This window comes from Salmo trutta, chromosome 15 (genome assembly GCF_901001165.1).
Source record: "Salmo trutta chromosome 15, fSalTru1.1, whole genome shotgun sequence".
Lineage (NCBI taxonomy): Eukaryota > Metazoa > Chordata > Actinopteri > Salmoniformes > Salmonidae > Salmo > Salmo trutta.
In genome coordinates this window covers 17654773-17674614 of record NC_042971.1, presented here as the reverse complement: position 1 = coordinate 17674614, position 19842 = coordinate 17654773, and the positions used below count along the sequence as shown (strand labels likewise).

At 44.0% G+C, this 19842-nt stretch overlaps 1 protein-coding gene across 2 annotated transcripts in view; it reads left to right on the top strand.

The window, feature by feature from the left end:
- The window catches only part of LOC115148581 (vasodilator-stimulated phosphoprotein), a 37584-nt gene extending 18059 nt beyond the window's left edge, over nucleotides 1-19525 (top strand). For both annotated transcript variants that reach the window (XM_029690600.1, XM_029690601.1), the window contains exons 2-13: nucleotides 411-582; nucleotides 4878-5058; nucleotides 5527-5593; nucleotides 9108-9453; nucleotides 14372-14466; nucleotides 14633-14681; nucleotides 14810-14840; nucleotides 15228-15270; nucleotides 15512-15616; nucleotides 17633-17702; nucleotides 17861-17918; nucleotides 18266-19525. In XM_029690600.1, coding sequence (XP_029546460.1) covers nucleotides 411-582; nucleotides 4878-5058; nucleotides 5527-5593; nucleotides 9108-9453; nucleotides 14372-14466; nucleotides 14633-14681; nucleotides 14810-14840; nucleotides 15228-15270; nucleotides 15512-15616; nucleotides 17633-17702; nucleotides 17861-17918; nucleotides 18266-18303 — 1255 coding nt within the window. In that variant the 3' untranslated portion in view covers nucleotides 18304-19525. The remainder of the gene's footprint in view (nucleotides 1-410; nucleotides 583-4877; nucleotides 5059-5526; nucleotides 5594-9107; nucleotides 9454-14371; nucleotides 14467-14632; nucleotides 14682-14809; nucleotides 14841-15227; nucleotides 15271-15511; nucleotides 15617-17632; nucleotides 17703-17860; nucleotides 17919-18265) is intronic.
- The last annotated feature ends 317 nt before the right edge of the window (nucleotides 19526-19842 follow it).

Here is a 19842-nt window from a genome sequence, read left to right as displayed (position 1 = left end):
CCCACAACTAATTTCACTCAACTTCAGTTATTTGGGTGACGTGTTACTGCTGGTCACACTTTTTTCATAGAAAAAAACGTGCTAAAAAGGCAGAAGTGACCATATCTCTATTTTAAAACATTGCTTTGTGTAATGCATATCTCTTTTAGCCATCTTCAATTTCCTCATCTTGCTTTGTGCCATAAAGCAACATGAACAACAACGCAATGTCCACAGTTGTGCATTGCACTCCTCATGGGGTAATGGACTATCTTGTTAGTGTTAATTCCCTGTTTGAGATGACTGAATTAACTCTCCTCCTCTGCCTCCTCATCTCTTTCAAACTTCCCGGACCCTCTTTCTTCCCCTTCTCACTCTCCCTGTTTCTCTCTCAACTCCCTCCCTCCCTCTCTTCTCTCTTGGTTTCTCAGTGAGACCAGTATCTGCCAGGTGCGAGCCACGGTCATGCAGTATGATGATGGTAACAAGCGCTGGGTGTCGGCGGGTGAGGGGGGCCAGGCCTTCAGCAGGGTCCAGATCTTCCACAACCCCGTAGCCAACACATTCCGAGTGGTGGGACGCAAGATGCAGGGTGACCAGCAGGTAACTAGTGCACACACACACACCATGAACAGAGAATTCCTAAGATGCACTGTGTAATAATCGATAGAGCAAAATATAAACACAACATGTATTGTTGGTCCCATTTTTCATGAGCTGAAATAAAGTATTCCAGAAATGTTCCATACGTACAAAAACCTTATTTCTCTAAAATGTTGTTGTGCACAAATTTGTTTACATCCCTGTTAGTGAGCCTTTCTCCTTTGCCAAGATAATCCATCCACCTGACAGGTGTGGCATATCAAGAAGCTCATTAAACAGCATGATCATTACACAGGTGCACCTTGTGCTGGGGACAAAAAAAGGCCACTCAAAAGTGCAGTTTTGTCACACAACACAATGCCACAGATGTTTTGAGGGAGCGTGCAATTGGCATGCTGACTGCAGGAATGTCCACCAGAGCTGTTGCCAGAGAATTTAATGTTAATTTATCTTCCATAAGCAGCCTCAAACGTCATTTTAGAGAATTTGACAGTACATCCAACCGGCCTCACAACCGTAGACCACGTGTAACCATGCCTGCAACAACTACGGTGGCTCATCAAGATCAGTCGCGACCCGACCAATATGTTGGCTAATAAAGATCAAACACATTTTACAGTTCATGTCACAGAAAGGGGTAAACGGCAAGTACAGTAAATTCTGATATGATATCGAATGGAAAAATGCAACTGATATCGATATGGACAGACCACCACTAATACAGTGTGTGTGTGTGTGTGTGTGTGTGTGTGTGTGTACAGTACCAGTCAAAAGTTTGGACACACCTACTCATTCCAGAGTTTCTTTATTTTTACTATTTTCTACATTGATTTCTTCACTATTATTCTACAACCTATGAAATAACACATATGGAATCATGTATTAACCCAAAAAGTGGGTATATTTTATATTTTTCAAAGCAGCCCCCCTAGCCTTGATGACAGCTTTGCACACGCTTGGCATTCTCTCAACCAGCTTCAGCTGGAATGCTTTTCCAACAGTCTTGAAGGAGTTCCCACATATACTGGGCACTTGTTGGCTGCTTTTCCTTCACTCTGTGGTCCAACTCATCGCAAACCATCTCAATTGGGTTGAGGTCGGGAGATTGTGGAGGCCAGGTCATCTGATGCAGCACTCCATCACTCTCCTTCTTGGTCAAATAGCCCTTACACAGCCTGGATGTGTTTTGGGTCATTGTCCTCTTGAAAAACAAATGATAGTCCAACTAAGTGTAAACCAGATGGGATGGCATATTGCTGCAGAATGCTGTGGTAGCAATGCTGGTTAAGTATGCCTTGAATTCTAAATAAATCACTGACCGTGTCACGAGCAAAGCACCATCACACCACCACCTCCGTGCTTCACGGTGGGAACCACACATGCTGAAATCATCTTGTCACCTTCTCTGCGTCTCACTAAAACAGTGCAGTTGGACCGATTTCCACTGGTCTAATGTCCATTGCTCGTGTTTCTTGACCCAAGCAAGTCTCTTCTTCCTATTAGTGTCCTTTAGTATTGGCTTTTTATTGGTGTCCATTTATTTTGGCTGCAATTTCTGAGACTGGTAACTCTAATGAACTTATCCTCTGCAGCAGAGGTAACTCTGGGTCTTCCTTTCCTGTGGCGGTCCTCATGAGCTCCAGTTTCATCATAGTTCTTGAAATTTTCCGCATTGACTGACCTTCATGTCTTAATAAAGTAATGATGGACTGTCGTTTCTCTTTGCTTATTTGAGCTGTTCTTGCCATAATATGGACTTGGTCTTTCACCAAATAGGGCTATCTTCTGTATACCACCCCTACCTTGTCACAACACAACTGATTGGCTCAAACGCATTAACGAAAGAAATGCCACAAATGTTCTTTTAACAAGGAACACCTGTTAATGTAAATGCATTCCAGGTGACTACCTCATGAAGCTGGTTGAGAGAATGCCAAGAGTGTGCAAAGCTGTCAAGGCAAAGGGTCTGTACTTTGAAGAATCTGAAATATAAAATATATTTTGATTTGTTTAACACTTTTTGGGTTACAACATGATCCCATATGTGTTATTTCATAGGTTGATGTCTTCACTATTATTCTAACCCTTGAATGAGTAGGTTTGTCCAAACTTTTGACTGGTACTATATACCATGCCTTCGAAAAGTATTCAGACCCCTTGACTAACAGAAATACCTTATTTGTATAAAGTATTCAGACCCTTTGCTATGAGACTTGAAATTGAGGTCAGGTGAATCCTGTTTTCATTAATCATCATTGAGATTTTTTTTATAAGGTCCCGTAGTTGACAGCGCATGTCAGAGAAAAACCCAAGCCATGACGTCAAAGGAGTTGTCCTTAGAGCTCAGAGACAGGATTGTGTCAAGGCACAGATCTGGGGAAGTGTACCAAAAAATGTCTGCAGCATTAAAGGTCCCAAAGAACACAGTGGCCTCAATCATTCTTAAAAATAAAAAGTTTGGAACCTCCAAGACTCTTCCTAGAGCTGGCCGCCCGATCAAACTGAGAAACAAGATTCTCTGTTCTGATGAAACCAAGATTAAACTCTTTGGCCTGAATGCCAAGCTTCACATCTTGAGGAAACCAGGCACCATCCCTATAGTGAAGCATGGTGGTGGTGGCAGCATCATGCTGTGGGGATGTTTTTCAGCGGGAGGTACTGGGAGACTCGTCAGGACCGAGGTAAAGATGCACGTGGCAAAGTATAGCGAGATCCTTGATGAAAACCTGCTCCAGAGAGCTCAGGACCTCAGACTGGGGTGAAGGTTAACATTCCAACGGGGCAACGACCCTAAGCACACAGCCAAGACAACACAGGAGTGGCTTCAGGTCAAGTCCCTGAATGTTTTTGAGTGGCCCAGCCAGAGCCTGGACTTGAACCTGATCGAACATCTCTGGAAAAACTTGAAAATAGCTGTGCACCGTCGCTCCCCATCCAACCTGACATAGTTTGAGAGGATCTGCAGAGAAGAATGGGAGAAACTCCCCAAATACAGGTGCGCCAAGCTTGTAGCATCATACCCGAGAAGACTCATTGCTGTAATCGCTGCCAAAGGTGCTACAACAAAGGGCTGAGTAAAGGGTCTGAATACTTATGTAAATGTAATATTTCAGTTTATTTATTTTTTTATTATAAATTTGCGAAAATGTCTAATCCTTCATTATGGGGTATTGTGTTTAGATTGATGAGTGACAAAAATTTGGAGAAAGTCAAGGTGTCGGAATACTTTCCGAAGGCACTGTATACTGTGTAGAGAACAATGCTGGGCAAGGAGGGTAAACATTTTCCTTCTGGGACCTCTTTGTACAGTCGAGCTGACTGGTTTGAACAATTTTAGACTGACTGATCTGTACATCTTGTGAGAGTTAGTATGTGGGTGCTATAACACCATATGAGAACCAGTCCCCTGTGCGTTTCCTTGCTGTCACACTCAGAGATTGTGGGTTAGGCTTTGTCCTTTTTCTGTTGCTGCAGAATGTCAATATGCAGCCAGCAACTTCTGCTCATTAAGGTTAGTCTTGTTAGTATTGTTGGGGCTTCATGTGTCAGCTGTCTTCCTCTTTCTTTCAGTCTTCCCTATCTCACTTCTGTTTACTGTGTGCCACTACCTCTGCTCTCGAGCTAATGCCTTCCTCTCACACTAGGGTAGTGGAAGACCCGCCCTAGCAAAGCCTAGCCTACAGTGTTGGAAAAAGTACTCCATTGTCATACTTGAGTAAAAGTAAAGATGCTTTAATAGGGAAAATGTATTCCAGTAAAAAGTACATATTGTCTTAAGAAATGTAGAGGAATTAAAGTTGTCAGAAATATAAATTGTAAATTACAGATACCCCAAAAAACTACTTAAGTGGTACTTCAAATTATTTTTTTATTCATTACTTTACACCACTGCTAACCTAAAGGCTACTTTAGTTAAACTTATCCTAGCGTAGTATCTTTTTCAAAAGATCTGTTGCTTTGGGAAGGCAATGGAGGGTCCACACTAGTAGCACAAGACTTAGTCTCGCCTACCATAGTAGGTCAGTTTCACTAAAGGCTCTTGTTTTTTTTTTTTTTTATTCACCTCTGCGTCACTGGTTCCACAGAGAGAGGATTTATACTCGTATTGCACCAACATGTATACTCCGATAAATAGCAATAGATGAACATAAAGGGATGTGAGGAGAACGATCTTGAAATTCAAAGGCTATAAAGAAAATCTAGGTTCCACACACACACATTCTCGCAGTGAACGCATACTGTCATTCCACTTGTGGTTTCTCATCGCCTTTTCACTTCCTGCGTGACACTCCTAGGTGGTGATCAACTGCCCAATCGACAAGAGGCTGAAGTACAACCAGGCTACAGCCAACTTCCACCAGTGGCGGGAAGCCCGGCAGGTGTGGGGGCTGAACTTTGGCAGCAAGGAGGAAGCCGTCCTTTTCGCTAACGGCATGATGCACGCCCTGGAGGTGCTGAGTGCACCCACTGACTCAGGTAGGCTCTATAATATGGGATCAAATATAAAAAACATTTTGCAAAAGAAATGGTACTTTTTGTCCTGGTTCCTTTTTGTTTTTTGTTTCTCACTGCAATCACTGATCAGATTGGATTGCTTAAAGATTTAATCTGCAGTAGGTGAAACAGCGCCATTGTCCGCTCCACCGCTTTTGTCATTGTGTTTGTTTAGTTGACGAAGCGGCACGTCGATGGTAAAACAAATTGCAGTATATATTCTGCTGTTCTATATGCAATGATGTCAGAGAAGAGGAAAAAAGTTGCTGTTTGCAGTAACTTCTTTGTAATATCGCAAATGGACTTGGCAGTTTCACCATTAAGGATTCCAGCTTTAATCTATCTAATGGTGTTAGTTATTGCCAGAAGGAGAAGGGAAGGATGCATTTTGTAAAGTATTTTAACAGGACTGCTAAAATACACACTCACTCAGTCTGTTTCTCTCCTCAGGCTACTCCTCTCTCCCCCGACCTGTCCAGAATGGACCCTCCCCAGAGGAGCTGGAGCAACAGAGGAGGTACCATTCACAATGTTTTTAGTTGGAGGTGGGGGGAGTGCAGATGGTCTGGTTTCTGTCAGCAGAAGGGAGATGAAAGTATTGCAAGTGTTGTTTTTTAGTAATTGTTTTACTAAAAGCGGTGAAGGGGCACTTGGGTATTTCCTATCTGACTGTTGTTTAGTAGATAATTAGTCTATTTTAAGCATTAAGTCTCTATACTTATTTAAATTTTGCTAGGGTAAATGGTGTTTACAACGTTTTTACTCTCACAATGCTCAGTATTGATAGACCGTTCTAGAACGCTGCCCCCTAGAATTCCAGCAACAAGTACAGAATATTGGACTAGACTGTAGACTGAATCCATCCCAATCAGTTCACATACCTACAATTCTGAACATTACAGACGGCAGAGTAATGAACAGAATAAACATGCCTTCAGAAAGTATTCATACCCTTGACTAATTCCACATTTTGTTGTTACACCCTGTTTCCAAATGGATTAATTAAATCTAAAATGTATGCATCTACACACAATACCCCATAATGACAACGTGAAAACATGCTTTTAGAAATGTTTGCTAATTTATTGAAAATTTAAATACAGAAAGATCTTGTTTACATGCATTTTAGAATCACCTTACAGCGGTGTGTCTTTCTGAGTAAGTCTCTAAGAGCTTTGCACACCTAGATTGTACACTGCTCAAAAAAATAAAGGGAACACTTAAACAACACAATGTAACTCCAAGTCAATCACACTTCTGTGAAATCAAACTGTCCATTTAGGAAGCAACACTGATTGACAATAAATTTCACATGCTGTTGTGCAAATGGAATAGACAACAGGTCGAAATTATAGGCAATTAGCAAGACACCCCCAATAAAGGAATGGTTCTGCAGGTGGGGACCACAGACCACTTCTCAGTTCCTATGCTTCCTGGCTGATGTTTTGGTCCCTTTTGAATGCTGGCGGTGCTTTCACTCTAGTGGTAGCATGAGACGGAGTCTACAACCCACACAAGTGGCTCAGGTAGTGCAGCTCATCCAGGATGGCACATCAATGCAAGCTGTGGCAAGAAGGTTTGCTGTGTCTGTCAGCGTAGTGTCCAGAGCATGGAGGCGCTACCAGGAGACAGGCCAGTACATCAGGAGATGTGGAGGAGGTCGTAGGAGGGCAACAACCCAGCAGCAGGACCGCTACCTCCGCCTTTGTGCAAGGAGGAGCACTGCCAGAGCCCTGCAAAATGGCCTCCAGCAGGCCACAAATGTGCATGTGTCTGCTCAAACGGTCAGAAACAGACTCCATGAGGCTGGTATGAGGGCCCGACGTCCACAAGTGGGGGTTGTGCTTACAGCCCAACACCGTGCAGGACGTTTGGCATTTGCCAGAGAACACCAAGATTGGCAAATTCGCCACTGGCGCCCTGTGCTCTTCACAGATGAAAGCAGGTTCACACTGAGCACGTGACAGACGTGACAGAGTCTGGAGACGCCGTGGAGAACGTTCTGCTGCCTGCAACATCCTCCAGCATGACGGGTTTGGCGGTGGGTCAGTCATGGTGTGTGGTGGTTGCGCCTTCTTCACCACACTGTCTGTGTGGGTGTACCATTTTCAGATCGTCAATGATGGGTACGCCAAGTAACTTAAAGCTTTTCACCTTCTCTACTGCGGTCCTGTCGATGTGGATGGGGCATGCTCCCTCTGCTCTTTCCTGAAGTCCACGATCAGCCCCTTCATTTTGTTGACGTTGAGGGAGAGGTTATTTTCCTGGCACCACTATGCCAGGGCCCTCACCTCCTCATTGTAGGCTGTTTTGTCATTGTTGGTAATCAGGCCTACTACTGTTGTGTCTTCTGCAAACTTGATGATTTGAGTTTGAGGCATGCGTGGCCACAGTCATGGGTGAACAGGGAGTACAGGAGGGGGCTGAGCATGCACTCTTGTGGGGCCCCTGTGTTGAGGATCAGGGAAGTGGAGGTGTTGTTTCCTACCTTCACCACCTGGGGGCTTCCCGTCAGGAAGTCCAGGACCCAGTTGCACAGGGCGGGGTTCAGACCCAGGGCCCCAAACTTAATAATGAGCTTGGAGGGTACTATGGTGTTGAAGGCTGAGCTATAGTCAATGAACAGCATTTTGACGTAGGTATTCCTTGTTCAGATGGGGTAGGGCAGTGCGATGGTGTTTGCATCGTCTGTGGATCTATTATGGCGGTAAGCAAATTGAAGTGGGTCTAGGGTGTCAGGTAAGGTGGAAGTGATATAATCCTCTCAAAGCACTTCATGATGACGGGGCAATAGTCATTTAGTTAAGTTACATTTACTTTCTTGGGTACAGGAACAATGGTGGACATCTTGAAGCAGACTGGGATAGAGAGAGATTGAATATATCCGTAAACACTCCAGCCAGCTGGTCTGCGCATGCTCTGATGACGCGGCTAGGGATGCCTTCTGGGCCAGCAGCCTTGCGAGGGTTAACACGCTTGAATGTCGTACTCGTGTCGGCCACGGAGAATGAGAGCCCACAGTCCTTGGGAGCGGGCCGCGTCGGTGGCACTGTTATCCTCAAAGTGGGCGATGGTGTTTAGCTTGTCTGGAATCAAGACGTCGGTGTCCGCGACGTGGCTGGTTTTCCCTTTGCAATCCGTGATTGTCTGTAGACCATGCCACATATGTCTCGTGTCTGAGCCGTTGAATTGCGACTCAAATTCACGTCTTACATCTATTTACATTTGGTTCCACGGGATTACGCTTCATGTAGTCACTGAAGGGATGGTTTTAGAGCTATTAACATAAAGAAGATGTATTGAAATGGGAAATGTGTTCGAAACCTGTCTGTATATTGCCATCTAAATGGTAATTTTAACAAAGCCATTACAGGTTAATCGAGGTAGGAAAACACAGGCAAACCGGCTTGAACCAATATAAGAGACTCTGACTATATTCCAGCTGAAAGCTAGCCATTCAAGAGGCACGGCAATAGACTTGAGAATCCTCCTCACTGCAAGGAACCAGAAGAGAACTGCTTAACCTATGACATGAGCCAGCCAGGTATAGTTGACCATTTAAGATGACGCTGTGTCCTCCACTTGAGGTGTCCTCTACCTTGAATATACAGGTTTACTGAGGAGTGTCGCTTGGTCATTGATAATGGGATAGACCAGACTGGTATAAACTGGTGTCTGAACAAACATGTTAGGTGTCACTAAAACCTAATACTGACGCTAACACACTCAGGTCCTGTGTGGCACAGTTGGTAGAGCATGAACGCTTGCAACACCAGGGTAGTGGGTTAAATTCCTGCTGGTGCCATCCATATGAAAATTAATGCATGCCCTACTGTTAGTCACTTTGGATTAAAGTGTTTGCTAAATAACATTCTTCTAATCTACTATACTGTATACACACTAATCTACAGTAACACACTCTAACCTACAATAGACTGATCTCACATTGTACACGCACCTTTTGTGTGTCCCTGCGTTTATACTTGTGTGTGAACATTATTTTATAAAGAACTCTGTCTCCCCCCTCACAGACTGGAGCTGCAGAGGCAGGAGCAGCAGGAGAGAGAGCGGCTGGAGAGCGAGAGACAGGCCGAGAGACAGGCCGCACCCATCCCCCCTGCAGCCTCGCCTGCTCCCGGTGGCACCCCGGCTCCCCCAGGACCGCCTCCACCCCCAGGCCCGCCACCTGCTGGCCCCCCACCCCCACCTGGCCCACCACCACCCCCTGGGTCCGGGGCTCCACCTGCCCCACCTCTGTCTGGTGGAGGGGGAGGAGGAGGAGGAGGAGGAGGAGGAGGGGGTGATGGAGGGGGTCTCGGTGGGCCCGGGGGACTAGCTGCAGCCCTAGCAGGAACCAAACTACGCAAATCAGCCAAGGTGAGACAAGCGTCATGGCAGTCATACTGCGGCTTTGACCAGATCTCACAAGGCTTGGAGAAGTGTTTAACGCAGGGCACTCCAACCTGTTCCTGGAGAGCTACCGGCCCGGAAGTTTCTCGCTCCAACCCCAATCTAACACACCTGACTCAAATAATTAGCTGTTTGATAAACTGAATCGGGTTGGTCACAACTGGGTTTGGAGCGAAAACCTACAGGAGGGTAGCTCTCCTGGAAAAGGGTTGGAGAGCCCTGGTTTAACATCTCAAGAACCACTCCAATATGATATAGTTGGGCAGGCGCCTTAAAAAAAGACAAACACGCCTCTTTTACTCCATATTCCATTGTTGATGCCTGATTGAATTCTTTTTTTTTTATATTGTCATGCATCTTCAGGGTGCCCAGGGCACATGAGCTTATGAGACACTATTTGCTGTAGCAGAATAAATAAATCATGTATACAGTGTCTAGTGAAAGTCTATACACCCTTTGCACAGTCTTCACATTAGCTGTCTTACAAATACATCTAAAAAGGACTGGATCTTTCCCCCTACAGATCTACAGAACCTGCCCACATTTTTCAAGGTGAATGAAAATGATAGAACATTTTCCAAATGAATAACAAAAACAGACATATATATATATATATATATATATATATATATATATATATATATATATGCAGTCAAGACGTCTTCGCACTCCACAGTTGATACAGCTATTACAGCTGTGAATATTTTTTTAAATAAGATTCTACCAGCTTTGCACAATTCTTAGGGCAACATATACATTTATTGTTTTTGTCAAAATTGCTAAATATAACTACAATTGTTTGGGAATCATTGATGGACAGCAATATTCAACAACAAAAAATTAAGACTGTACTGGACCACTCAGGAACACTCCATTCTGGTGTGGCTAACGCATTAAAATGTGTGTAAGTGTCCCACTGAAAAATACAAATCTGTCCCAGGTTTAGGTATTCAGAAGGCTGAGGCAGGTTTTCCTGTAACTTTTTACCTGGGCTTTGCTTCTTTCATATTTTTGATCCTGACATACAGTACTCCCCAGTCCCTGCCTGTGACAAGCATACCCATAACATGATGCTGCCACCACAATACTTGGCAATACAGAGTTTCACTTGTGTTGTATTGGATTTGACCCAAACCTGTAGTTTTTCACTCGGGTCAAAATAAATATGAAAGGAGCAAAGTCCAGGTAAAAAGGTTGGAGGAAAACCTGTCATAGTCTTCTGAAACCTAACCCTGCGATACTTTCATTTTCCAGCGGGAAAATTACACAAAGGTTAATGCCAAAGACATACCTGAATGGCTTTCCAAGAGGTGTTGAGTGTTCATGAATGGTTTAGTCTCAGTCCTGACTTAAATCTGCTTGAAAATCAGTGACATCAATGATTCCCAAGTAATTTTGACAAAAACAGTTGGAAGAATCTTACAGTTGTAATGGCTTCAACCAAGTATTAACTTGGGTGTGAAGACAAACAATCAATACATTTTCATTTCTTATTGTTTATTCATTTGGAAACAATTTTTCTTTCACTTTGTAATTATGGAGTATTGTGTGTAGATTGACCAATTTTACAATAAGAGTAACGTAACAAAATGTGGAAAAAGTCAAGGGGTCTGAATACTTTCCGAATGCACTGTATATACAGTTGCTAGTGAAAGTCTACACACCCCTTACAAAGTCTTCACATTTTGCTGCCTTAAAATCTCATCTAAAATATGTAAAACATTTCCTGCTGGTCTACACAACCATCTCCATATTTTCAAAGTGAAAACAGGTTTTTAGAAAACGTTTGCAATTATTAAATATAAAAAGTATTCAGAACCTATGAGACTCGAAATTGAGCTCCGCTGCATCCTGTTTCCATTGATCATCCTTGAGATGTTTCTACAACTTGATTGGAGTCCACCTGTGGTAAGTTCAATTGATTGGACATGATTTGGAAAGGCACCCACCTGTCTATATAAGGTCCCATAGTTGACAGTGCATGTCAGAGCAAAACCCAAGCCATGGCATCAAAGCAATTGTCCGTAGAGCTCCGAGACAGGATTGTGTCGAGGCACAGATCTGGGGAAGGGTACCAAACATTTTTTGCAGCATTGAAGGTCCCCAGAAACTCAGTGCCTCCATCACTCTTAAATGGAAGAAGTTTGGAACCACCAAGACTCTTCCTAGAGCTGGCTGCCTGGCCAAACTGAGCAATCGGGGGAGAAGGGCCTTGGTCAGGGAGGTGACCAAGAACCCGATTGTCACTCTGACAGAGCTCCAGAGCTCCAGTTAAAGGCACGTGACAGCCCGCTTGGAGTTTGCCAAAAGGCGCCTAAAGACTCTCAGACCATGAGAAACAAGATTCTCTGGTTTGATGAAACCAAGATTGAACTTGTTGGCCTGAATGCCAAGCGTCACGTCTGGAGGAATCCTGGCATCATCCCTACGGTGAAGCATGGTGTTGGCAGCATCATGCTGAGGGGGTGTTTTTCACCGGCAGGGACTGGGAGACTAGTCAGGATTGAGGGACAGATGAACGGAGCAAAGTACAAACAGATCCTTGATGGAGACCTGCTCCAGAACACTCCAGACCTCAGACTGGGGCAAAGGTTCGCCTTCCAACAGGACAACAACCCTAAGCACACAGCCAGGACAACAACCCTAAGCACACAGCCAAGACAACCCAGGAGTGGCTTCGGAACAAGTTTCTGAATGTCCTTGAGTGGCCCAGCCAGAGCCCGGACTTGAACTTAATCAAACATCTATCGAGAGACCTGAAAATAGCTGTGCAATGACGCTCCCCATCCAACCTGACAGAGCTTGAGAGGATCTGCAGAGAAGAATGGAAGAAACTCCCCAAATACAGGTGTGCCAAGCTTGTACCGTCATACCCAAGAAGACTCGAGGCTGTAATCGCTATTTCAGTTTTGTATTTTTCATAAATGTGCAAACATTTCTAAACCTGTTTTTGCTTTGTCATTATGGGTTATTGTGTGTAGATTGATGAAGGGGAAAACTATTTAATCCATTTCAGAATAAGGCTATGATGTGACAAAATTTGGAAAAAGTCAAGGGATCTGAATACTTTCCGAAGGCACTGAATACACATACAGTGCGTATCAATAAGGGATCATAGCTTTCACCCGGATTCACCTGGTCAGTCTTTCATGGAAAGAGCAGGTGTTCATGATGTTTTGTATACTCAGTGTGTGCACATTGAGTTGCACCCTTCACCTTTTGCTCTCAGAACAGTCTCAATTCGTCGGGACATGGGTTTTACAAGGTGTCGAAAGCGTTCCACAGGGATACTGGCCAATGTTGACTCCAATGCTTCCCACAGTTGTCAAGTTGCCTGGATGTCCTTTGGGTGGTGGACCATTTGTGATAGACACGGGAAACTGTTGAGCGTGAAAAACCCAGCAGCGTTGCAGTTCATGACACAAACTGGTGCGCCTGGCACCTACTACCATACCCGGTTCAAAAGCACTTAAATCTTTTGTCTTGCCCATTCAACCTCTAAATGGCACACATACACAATCCATGTCTCAAGGTTTAGAAATCATTCTTTAACCGGTCTCCTCCCCTTCATCTACACTGACTGAAGTGGAAAAATAGTCCCCGTAAAACACCAGTCTCAACGTCAACAGTAAATAGGCGACTCCGGGATGCAGGCCTTCTAGGCAGAGTTGCAAAGAAAAAGCCATATCTCAGACTGGCCAATAAAAGGAAAAGATTAAGATGGGCAAAAGAACACTGGACAGAGGAACATCACGGAGTTGCCTCTTCACTGTTGACGTTGAGACTGGTGTTTTGCAGGTACTATTTAATGAAGCTGCCAGTTAAGGACTTGTGAGGTGTCTGTTTCTCAAACTAGACACTAATGTACTTGTCCTCTTGCTCAGTTGTGCACCGGGGCCTCCCACTCCTATTCTGGTTAGAGCCAGTTTGCGCTGTTCTGTGAAGGGAGTAGTACACAGCGTTGTACGAGATCTTCAGTTTCTTGGCAAATTCTCGCATGGAATAGCCTTCATTTCTCAGAACAAGAATGGAATGACGAGTTTCTGAAGAAAGTACTTTGTTTCTGGCCATTTTGAGTCTGTAATCGAACCCACAAATGCTGATGCTCCAGAAACTCAACTAGTCTAAAGAAGGCCAGTTTTATTGCTTCTTCAATCAGAACAACCGTTTTCAGCTGTGCTAACATAATTGCAAAAGGGTTTTCTAATGATCAATTAGCCTTTTAAAATGATAAACTTGGATTAGCTAACACAACATGCCATTGGAGCACAGGAGTGATGGTTGCTGATAATGGGCCTCTGCATGCCTACGTAGATATTCCATAAAAAAAATCAGCCGTTTCCAGCTACAATAGTCATTTACAACATTAACAATGTCTACACTGTGTTTCTGAGAAATGTTATGTTATGGACAAAAAATGGACAAAAAAATTTGCTTTTCTTTCAAAAACAAGGACATTTCTAAGTGACCCCAAACTTTTGAAAGGTTTTGTGTGTGTGTGTGTGAGAGATAGATATATCTCATATGGAAATGAAAAACAAAACATTTCCAACTTTAATTTATAATCATGTCACGTCATCTTCCAAGCTTTGGAGACCAGGAACACTTATGTTCTAAATAGCCGTTCAAGTTTTTCTTAATCACTAATCCAGAATAGTTCCTGTTTTCGTTACAACATTGTTGTATATTCAGTGAGTTGGACACCTTTCAAATGCTTCATTCCTTCCTCCCTTTCTTGAGGTAATCACTGGTCTGTAAGTGAGTGGATATAGGTGAAGACATGGTTTCCATCTTTCCCAAATCTTTGTGTCAGATCAGTGATTTCCTTAAAGAAGGAAGGGAAGAAAAAAAATGACATCTTGAAAGAGCCTGTTTATCTCTGTAGGAGGATGGTGGTGCGGCAGCACCTCCTCCATCGGGAGGAGGTGGTGGTGGGGGAGGAAATCTGATGGGGGAGATGAGTGCCATCCTGGCCCGACGGTGAGCCACTGCCTTAGTCTTTGTTACATGTGGGGCTGGAAGAGTGTGTGATGAGTGTTTACGTCAAGTGTTTGTGTTTGTCGAGTGTGTGTGATTACGATCATATGGCTTTGCGCGCGTAAGATTGCAGAGGCTAAGCTGTTGTCTTCATTGTCTTTTTGTACAGGAAGAAAATGTCAGATAATCCAGGCGTAAAGAAGGATGTGCCCAGCAATGTAAGTCTATTGTAAATCATCTTTGTAGAGACAACAATCCTCTCATAATAAATCCTTATGTGTGTGTGAGCTGCAAGTCAAGTCACACTGTGGTAAAGGGATGAAGCAATGTCATTTTATGCTTTTAGGAAGACTCCTCAAAGTCCCCAGGCCAAGGTGGTGAGTAGATCCACTGAAGTCTTCATTCACTCTGTATTTGACAGGGTGTGCACATGGGGGCTGTTCCAGAAAGCATATATTTTCAAGAAATATTCATTAGGCACCACCAAATGAACAAAAACGTGCCGAAACGGGGAGGGACTAGCTGAACTTGTCCAAAAAGAAACAGCCCCCCATGTGCATACCCATTTTTGTTTTCTGTTGCTATTTTTTTTCTTCTGCGGTGTGCTCTAATGAATACAACCCAGATCTCTTGTCTCATATGAATTTTCTTCTCTCCTTTGTCTGATTTGAGCTGTGAAGCATTTGTTGGCCTTTTATTGACTAAAATATCATATATGTTCTTTGATGTTTCATCATTCTCATGATCTCCTTTTGCCAAGACAGACAGCCTCAGGAGACCGTGGGAGAAATCAGCCACCATTCCAAGGTAGGGAACTCCCTGGTCAGTTGAACATTAACACCACCACACTCTCGTCTCTGGTACCTGTGGTGCAGGAAATTACAGCCCAGTTCACCTCCCCCCTGTTTATTACTTTTCTACAATAATTGTTTTTATGTTTTCTATGGGGGGACAAAACTAGGCAGGCACAAATTCAATCTTTTTCTATCCCACCTCTGTAAAGAGAGCGTGTTTTGTGTTTTGAGAGAATCTTGCATGTCTCAAACAGGACTAACTCAACCACCAAGACCCAGCTGCAGGAGAGCAGCCCCACCTCCACCACCCCTGCTCTTCCTCCCGCCCCCCCTTCTCCATCCTCTGCCCAATTGCCCAGGTACACCCTATTTGCCCCACCCTACCTTTATCCCTAGACCCTAATGCTGGCGCTCCATGTCTGTCTACAGCTTTTCCGCAGCTACTCCACTGGTGTAGGGTGAAGTTGCCCTTAGACGCTGGTCTTGGGTCAGTTTTGCATTTCCCCCACTAATGGTTAAAGTTAGGATTGGGGAGAGGAAGCTGATATTAGATCTGTACCAAGGGGAAACTTCACCCTGGAGTGTCCCACTAGGGAACTACCAACAGCCCTGTGTGCTGCGTGTGGCCAAGGGATTAGGCAACACAATGCTTTGAACATTTTAGTTTTTGCCCTAGCACTAACACATCTGATTCTATTCAAAGGCTTGATGATGATGATGATGATGATGATGATGATGGATTGGTTGAATCCAGTATGTATTTTAGTGCAAAGGCAAAAACTAAAATGTGCACCTGTCCAGGACCAGAATTGAGAAACACACTGCTTTAGGTCCTAGCAATCCTCAAGGCCTGGTCATGTATTTGGTACTCTCTGTTTTTGTCTTTTCGGTCTTGTTAAGATTTAAAAAAGGGTCACAAATATAGCGCAAGAGATGGTTTCAGTCAACGGTGTCTTTTTTCCACGGCTTTGCACTGAGCCTGCTGTAAGTGCATTTACTATGACCTCTGACTAAGCATATTTGTCCTGCTCCTGCTAATGACAAGGCCCAGCCCAGAAACAACCCTCTATACACCCTAGGCCAAGGGTCAGCAACAGGCGGCCTGCGGGACAACATTGGCCCGCAAGTTACTTATTTGCCCCCCCGCAAGTTACTTATTTGATTTAGGAAATCTGTTGCCAAGTATTCCCACGATTACAAAAAGAGATGTGCTCGTGTCTCAATGTAATCAAGGTATGAAAATGTTATTTTCAAATACAATCTTTTTTTGGGCTTGGTTGTGGTCAATTTGCAATGTACACATTGTTATTTTCCGGCCCCCCAACCATTTACCCAACAAAAATCTAGATTCCTACACCTGCCCTAGGCATTGGTGTAGATTTGAAGGGATTGGATGGGTAAAAGCAATATGGTAAAAATATATATCCACTTAGCCTATCAGAGGGTAAGGTAGGGAAACTACCATATTGTTTATAGTACCAGTCCAATTCTTTCATATCTATGTCAAGTGCCAAGAGGTTAGGGTCTGTTTCTGGACTGGTGCCTCTCGCAAGTCGAACAATTGTCACACCCCCTCAGATTTGGAAACAAAATTGATTAACTCAAGATCAGTGGCTATGATAAGTTAAATCTGGTGTACTAGTACATAGTTGGAAAAAAACTATTGCAAGTAATGTAGCCAAAGTCACGCCACACTGACCATTGAAAATACTTCAGTTTCTATGTCTGTACAACACCAGCAGAGGGGCGTTATCCACTGCTCATTGGTCTGCTCTGGCTGTTACCACAGTGACAAGATGGCTGGATAGCAGCCGTGGCAGCGTATTTAACTAGGCAAGTCAGTTAAGAACAAATCCTTATTTACAATGACTGCCTACACCGGCCAAACCTGGACGACGCTGGGCCAATTGTGCATCGCCCTATAGGACTGCCAATCACAGCCGGATGTGATACAGCCTGGATTCGAACTAGGGTGTCTGTAGTGACGCCGCTAGCACTGAGATGCAGTGCCTTAGACCACCGCGCCACTCGGGAGCGTAACAATCCGCCACTTTTGGCCAAACTGAGCTTCCATATCCTTGGTCTTTGTTGTTGACCTCCCGCTCTCTGCCCATCTTGTCCCACCATTCACTCCTTTTTCCCATTCTCTACCTGTTTCTCTCCTTCTCCCATCGCTCTCACTCCCTTCTCGCTCCTCTCTCTCCCTTTCTCCTTCTCCCATCGCTCTCACTCCCTTCTCGCCCCTCTTTCTCTCTCGCTCTCATTCTCTCGCTCTCCTTCTCCCATCGCTCTCGCTCCTCTCTCTCCCTTTCTCCTCCTCCCATCGCTCTCACTCCCATCTCGCTCCTCTCTCTGTCTATATCTGTTTCTATCAGGATGAAGGCAGTGAACAACACCACGGCCAGCACAGGCAGTGAAGACACAGAGATGGAGCGAATCAAACAGGTAAGCTCCACCTTTGACCTGTTTATGTTGTGTTTAAAGGATTACTGTCATGTAGACTAGACATAACAGGAGGCCATTGCTCCTCTACTAATGGTGTCAGATAAAGACAATCTATTGGCATCCTTCTCAGATCATACTATTTTGATTTGTGTGTTTAGGATATCCTTGAGGAAGTGAGAAAAGAGCTCCATAAAGTGAAAGATGAAATTATCGGGGGTGAGTTCCTGATTTGGCCCATCCCATTCAAGAAGCACTAGCATTTTCTTTTTTTGTTACGAGCAGTACAGTCAATAAGAATCACAATACATTTTTGCTCCAGCCACTGCAGTATATTTATCTTTTACACACATTATTTATTTGGTTTAATATTATTTTCTCAATTCTCATTATTACAAATCATATCTCAGAATAAGTCATACTGATATATGATTTGTAATGATGAGAATTGAGAAAATAATATTAATCCATGAGGTATTTAAAATAAATCATTTGTAGGTTCGGATAATATGTGAGGAATTTTGGAGCCTCTCTTTCTCACTAATTCCCCCCTCTTTCTCTTTCAGCATTTATCCAGGAGCTGCAGAGGAGTGGCCCAGTATAGTCTCTCAACATATAGCCACTGGCACCTGGACAGAAGATGGTGGAGAGGGGTGGATGGACCATACATTTCCTGCACTGTTCAGGCTGTTCTCTCTCAATGTTCTACTCACCACATACCTATGCGTTTAGGATTGTACCAATCGGCACTTTTCCGAAATTCTGTTTGCCGTTATTTTTCTAGTTTCAAGAGCTTTGCTGTGCCTCTCTTGCTCCGCCATCACTGCCTACCTTACTCTACTCACCTCCCAAGTCAACTCCCATACCTTACCTGTGTCCATTTCTGGCCTTACTCTTCACTAGAGAAAACAATTCAGGGAATATCATCGACCACACCATCGAAACGCAGTACATTTCCAACAGTTGCACATTTAAAAGTCAACCTAACTTTGGTCGCTGCAGCAGAAGTACATTTTTTTGTATATTTTTGTAACAAGCTGCAGGAGTTGACCACAGGGGGGGCACTGTGAATCAGAATAATGCACATGAAGCCTATCTCTGTAGTTTCTGTACTCCCCAGGAGCAGTTAGGGAACTACAAATCCCAGCTCGCAAAAATAAGGGAGTTCTCCTGGTTAAATGTCTGTCTGTCCGTCTACAGCTATTAAAAGTAAGGTGCTGATCTTGGGTCAGTTTTGCATTTTCCAAACTAGTGGTTAAGGTTAGGATTAGAGGCGGGGAACCTGATCCTAGATCTCTACCAAGGGGAAACTTCACCCCGGAGCCACTTTATACTGGTTGTCCTCTGAGCTCTGGCTACACCTCACATCAACAGTTTTTTTTTTCACCTCAGGGATTAACGGATGCATATCAGTTAGGACCGTCTGCACCGGGTCCTATTCCAGTTACCATGCCCACTTTTCCATGTAGCACAGACAACCCCAGCAGACCACCTATAGATGACAAATGGGCCCAATCCCAAATCAACCCCTAGCCCCTGCCACCTCTGCCTCACTAGTAGAGATGTGAGAAGATTGGTGTAAGCAATATGGAAAAATGTCATGCAAGTTGGCGCTATTACCATATTTCTTACGCCAGTCTTATCCATTCAGATCTCCACAAGTACATAGGGCTAGGGGTCGATATGGGATATGATGACAGTTTGCCACCTGGACACATAAACATAATTATTAGAATGGGCATTGTCCTCTAAAAGCAATTAACAATTGTTGATTGGATGTTAGGTGAACAATTGTATCTATTTAAGAATGAAATATTTTTTAAGCACTTTAATGCCTGACATTTCCTAGCTCCCTGTCAAGCACGTCCAATAGGTTGCCAACCATATCCACTTCCCAATGACATGGAGAACTATGCCTGTTCTGTCCATTCTATTTCTACGCTCCTAACACTGCCAACTCTTCTAGTCGCCCCATAAGAAGTAGAGGTGAGAAGAGGAGGGGAGCAGGTTGGGGACTGTACCTGGTATGATTCTGCTGCAGTGCAGGTAACTGCAACGTATCACTGTGCAGTCCAGGGACTTGTACCTGACTGTGTAGGATCTTCTATAGATACAGTGCCTCCAGAAAGTATTCACACCCCTT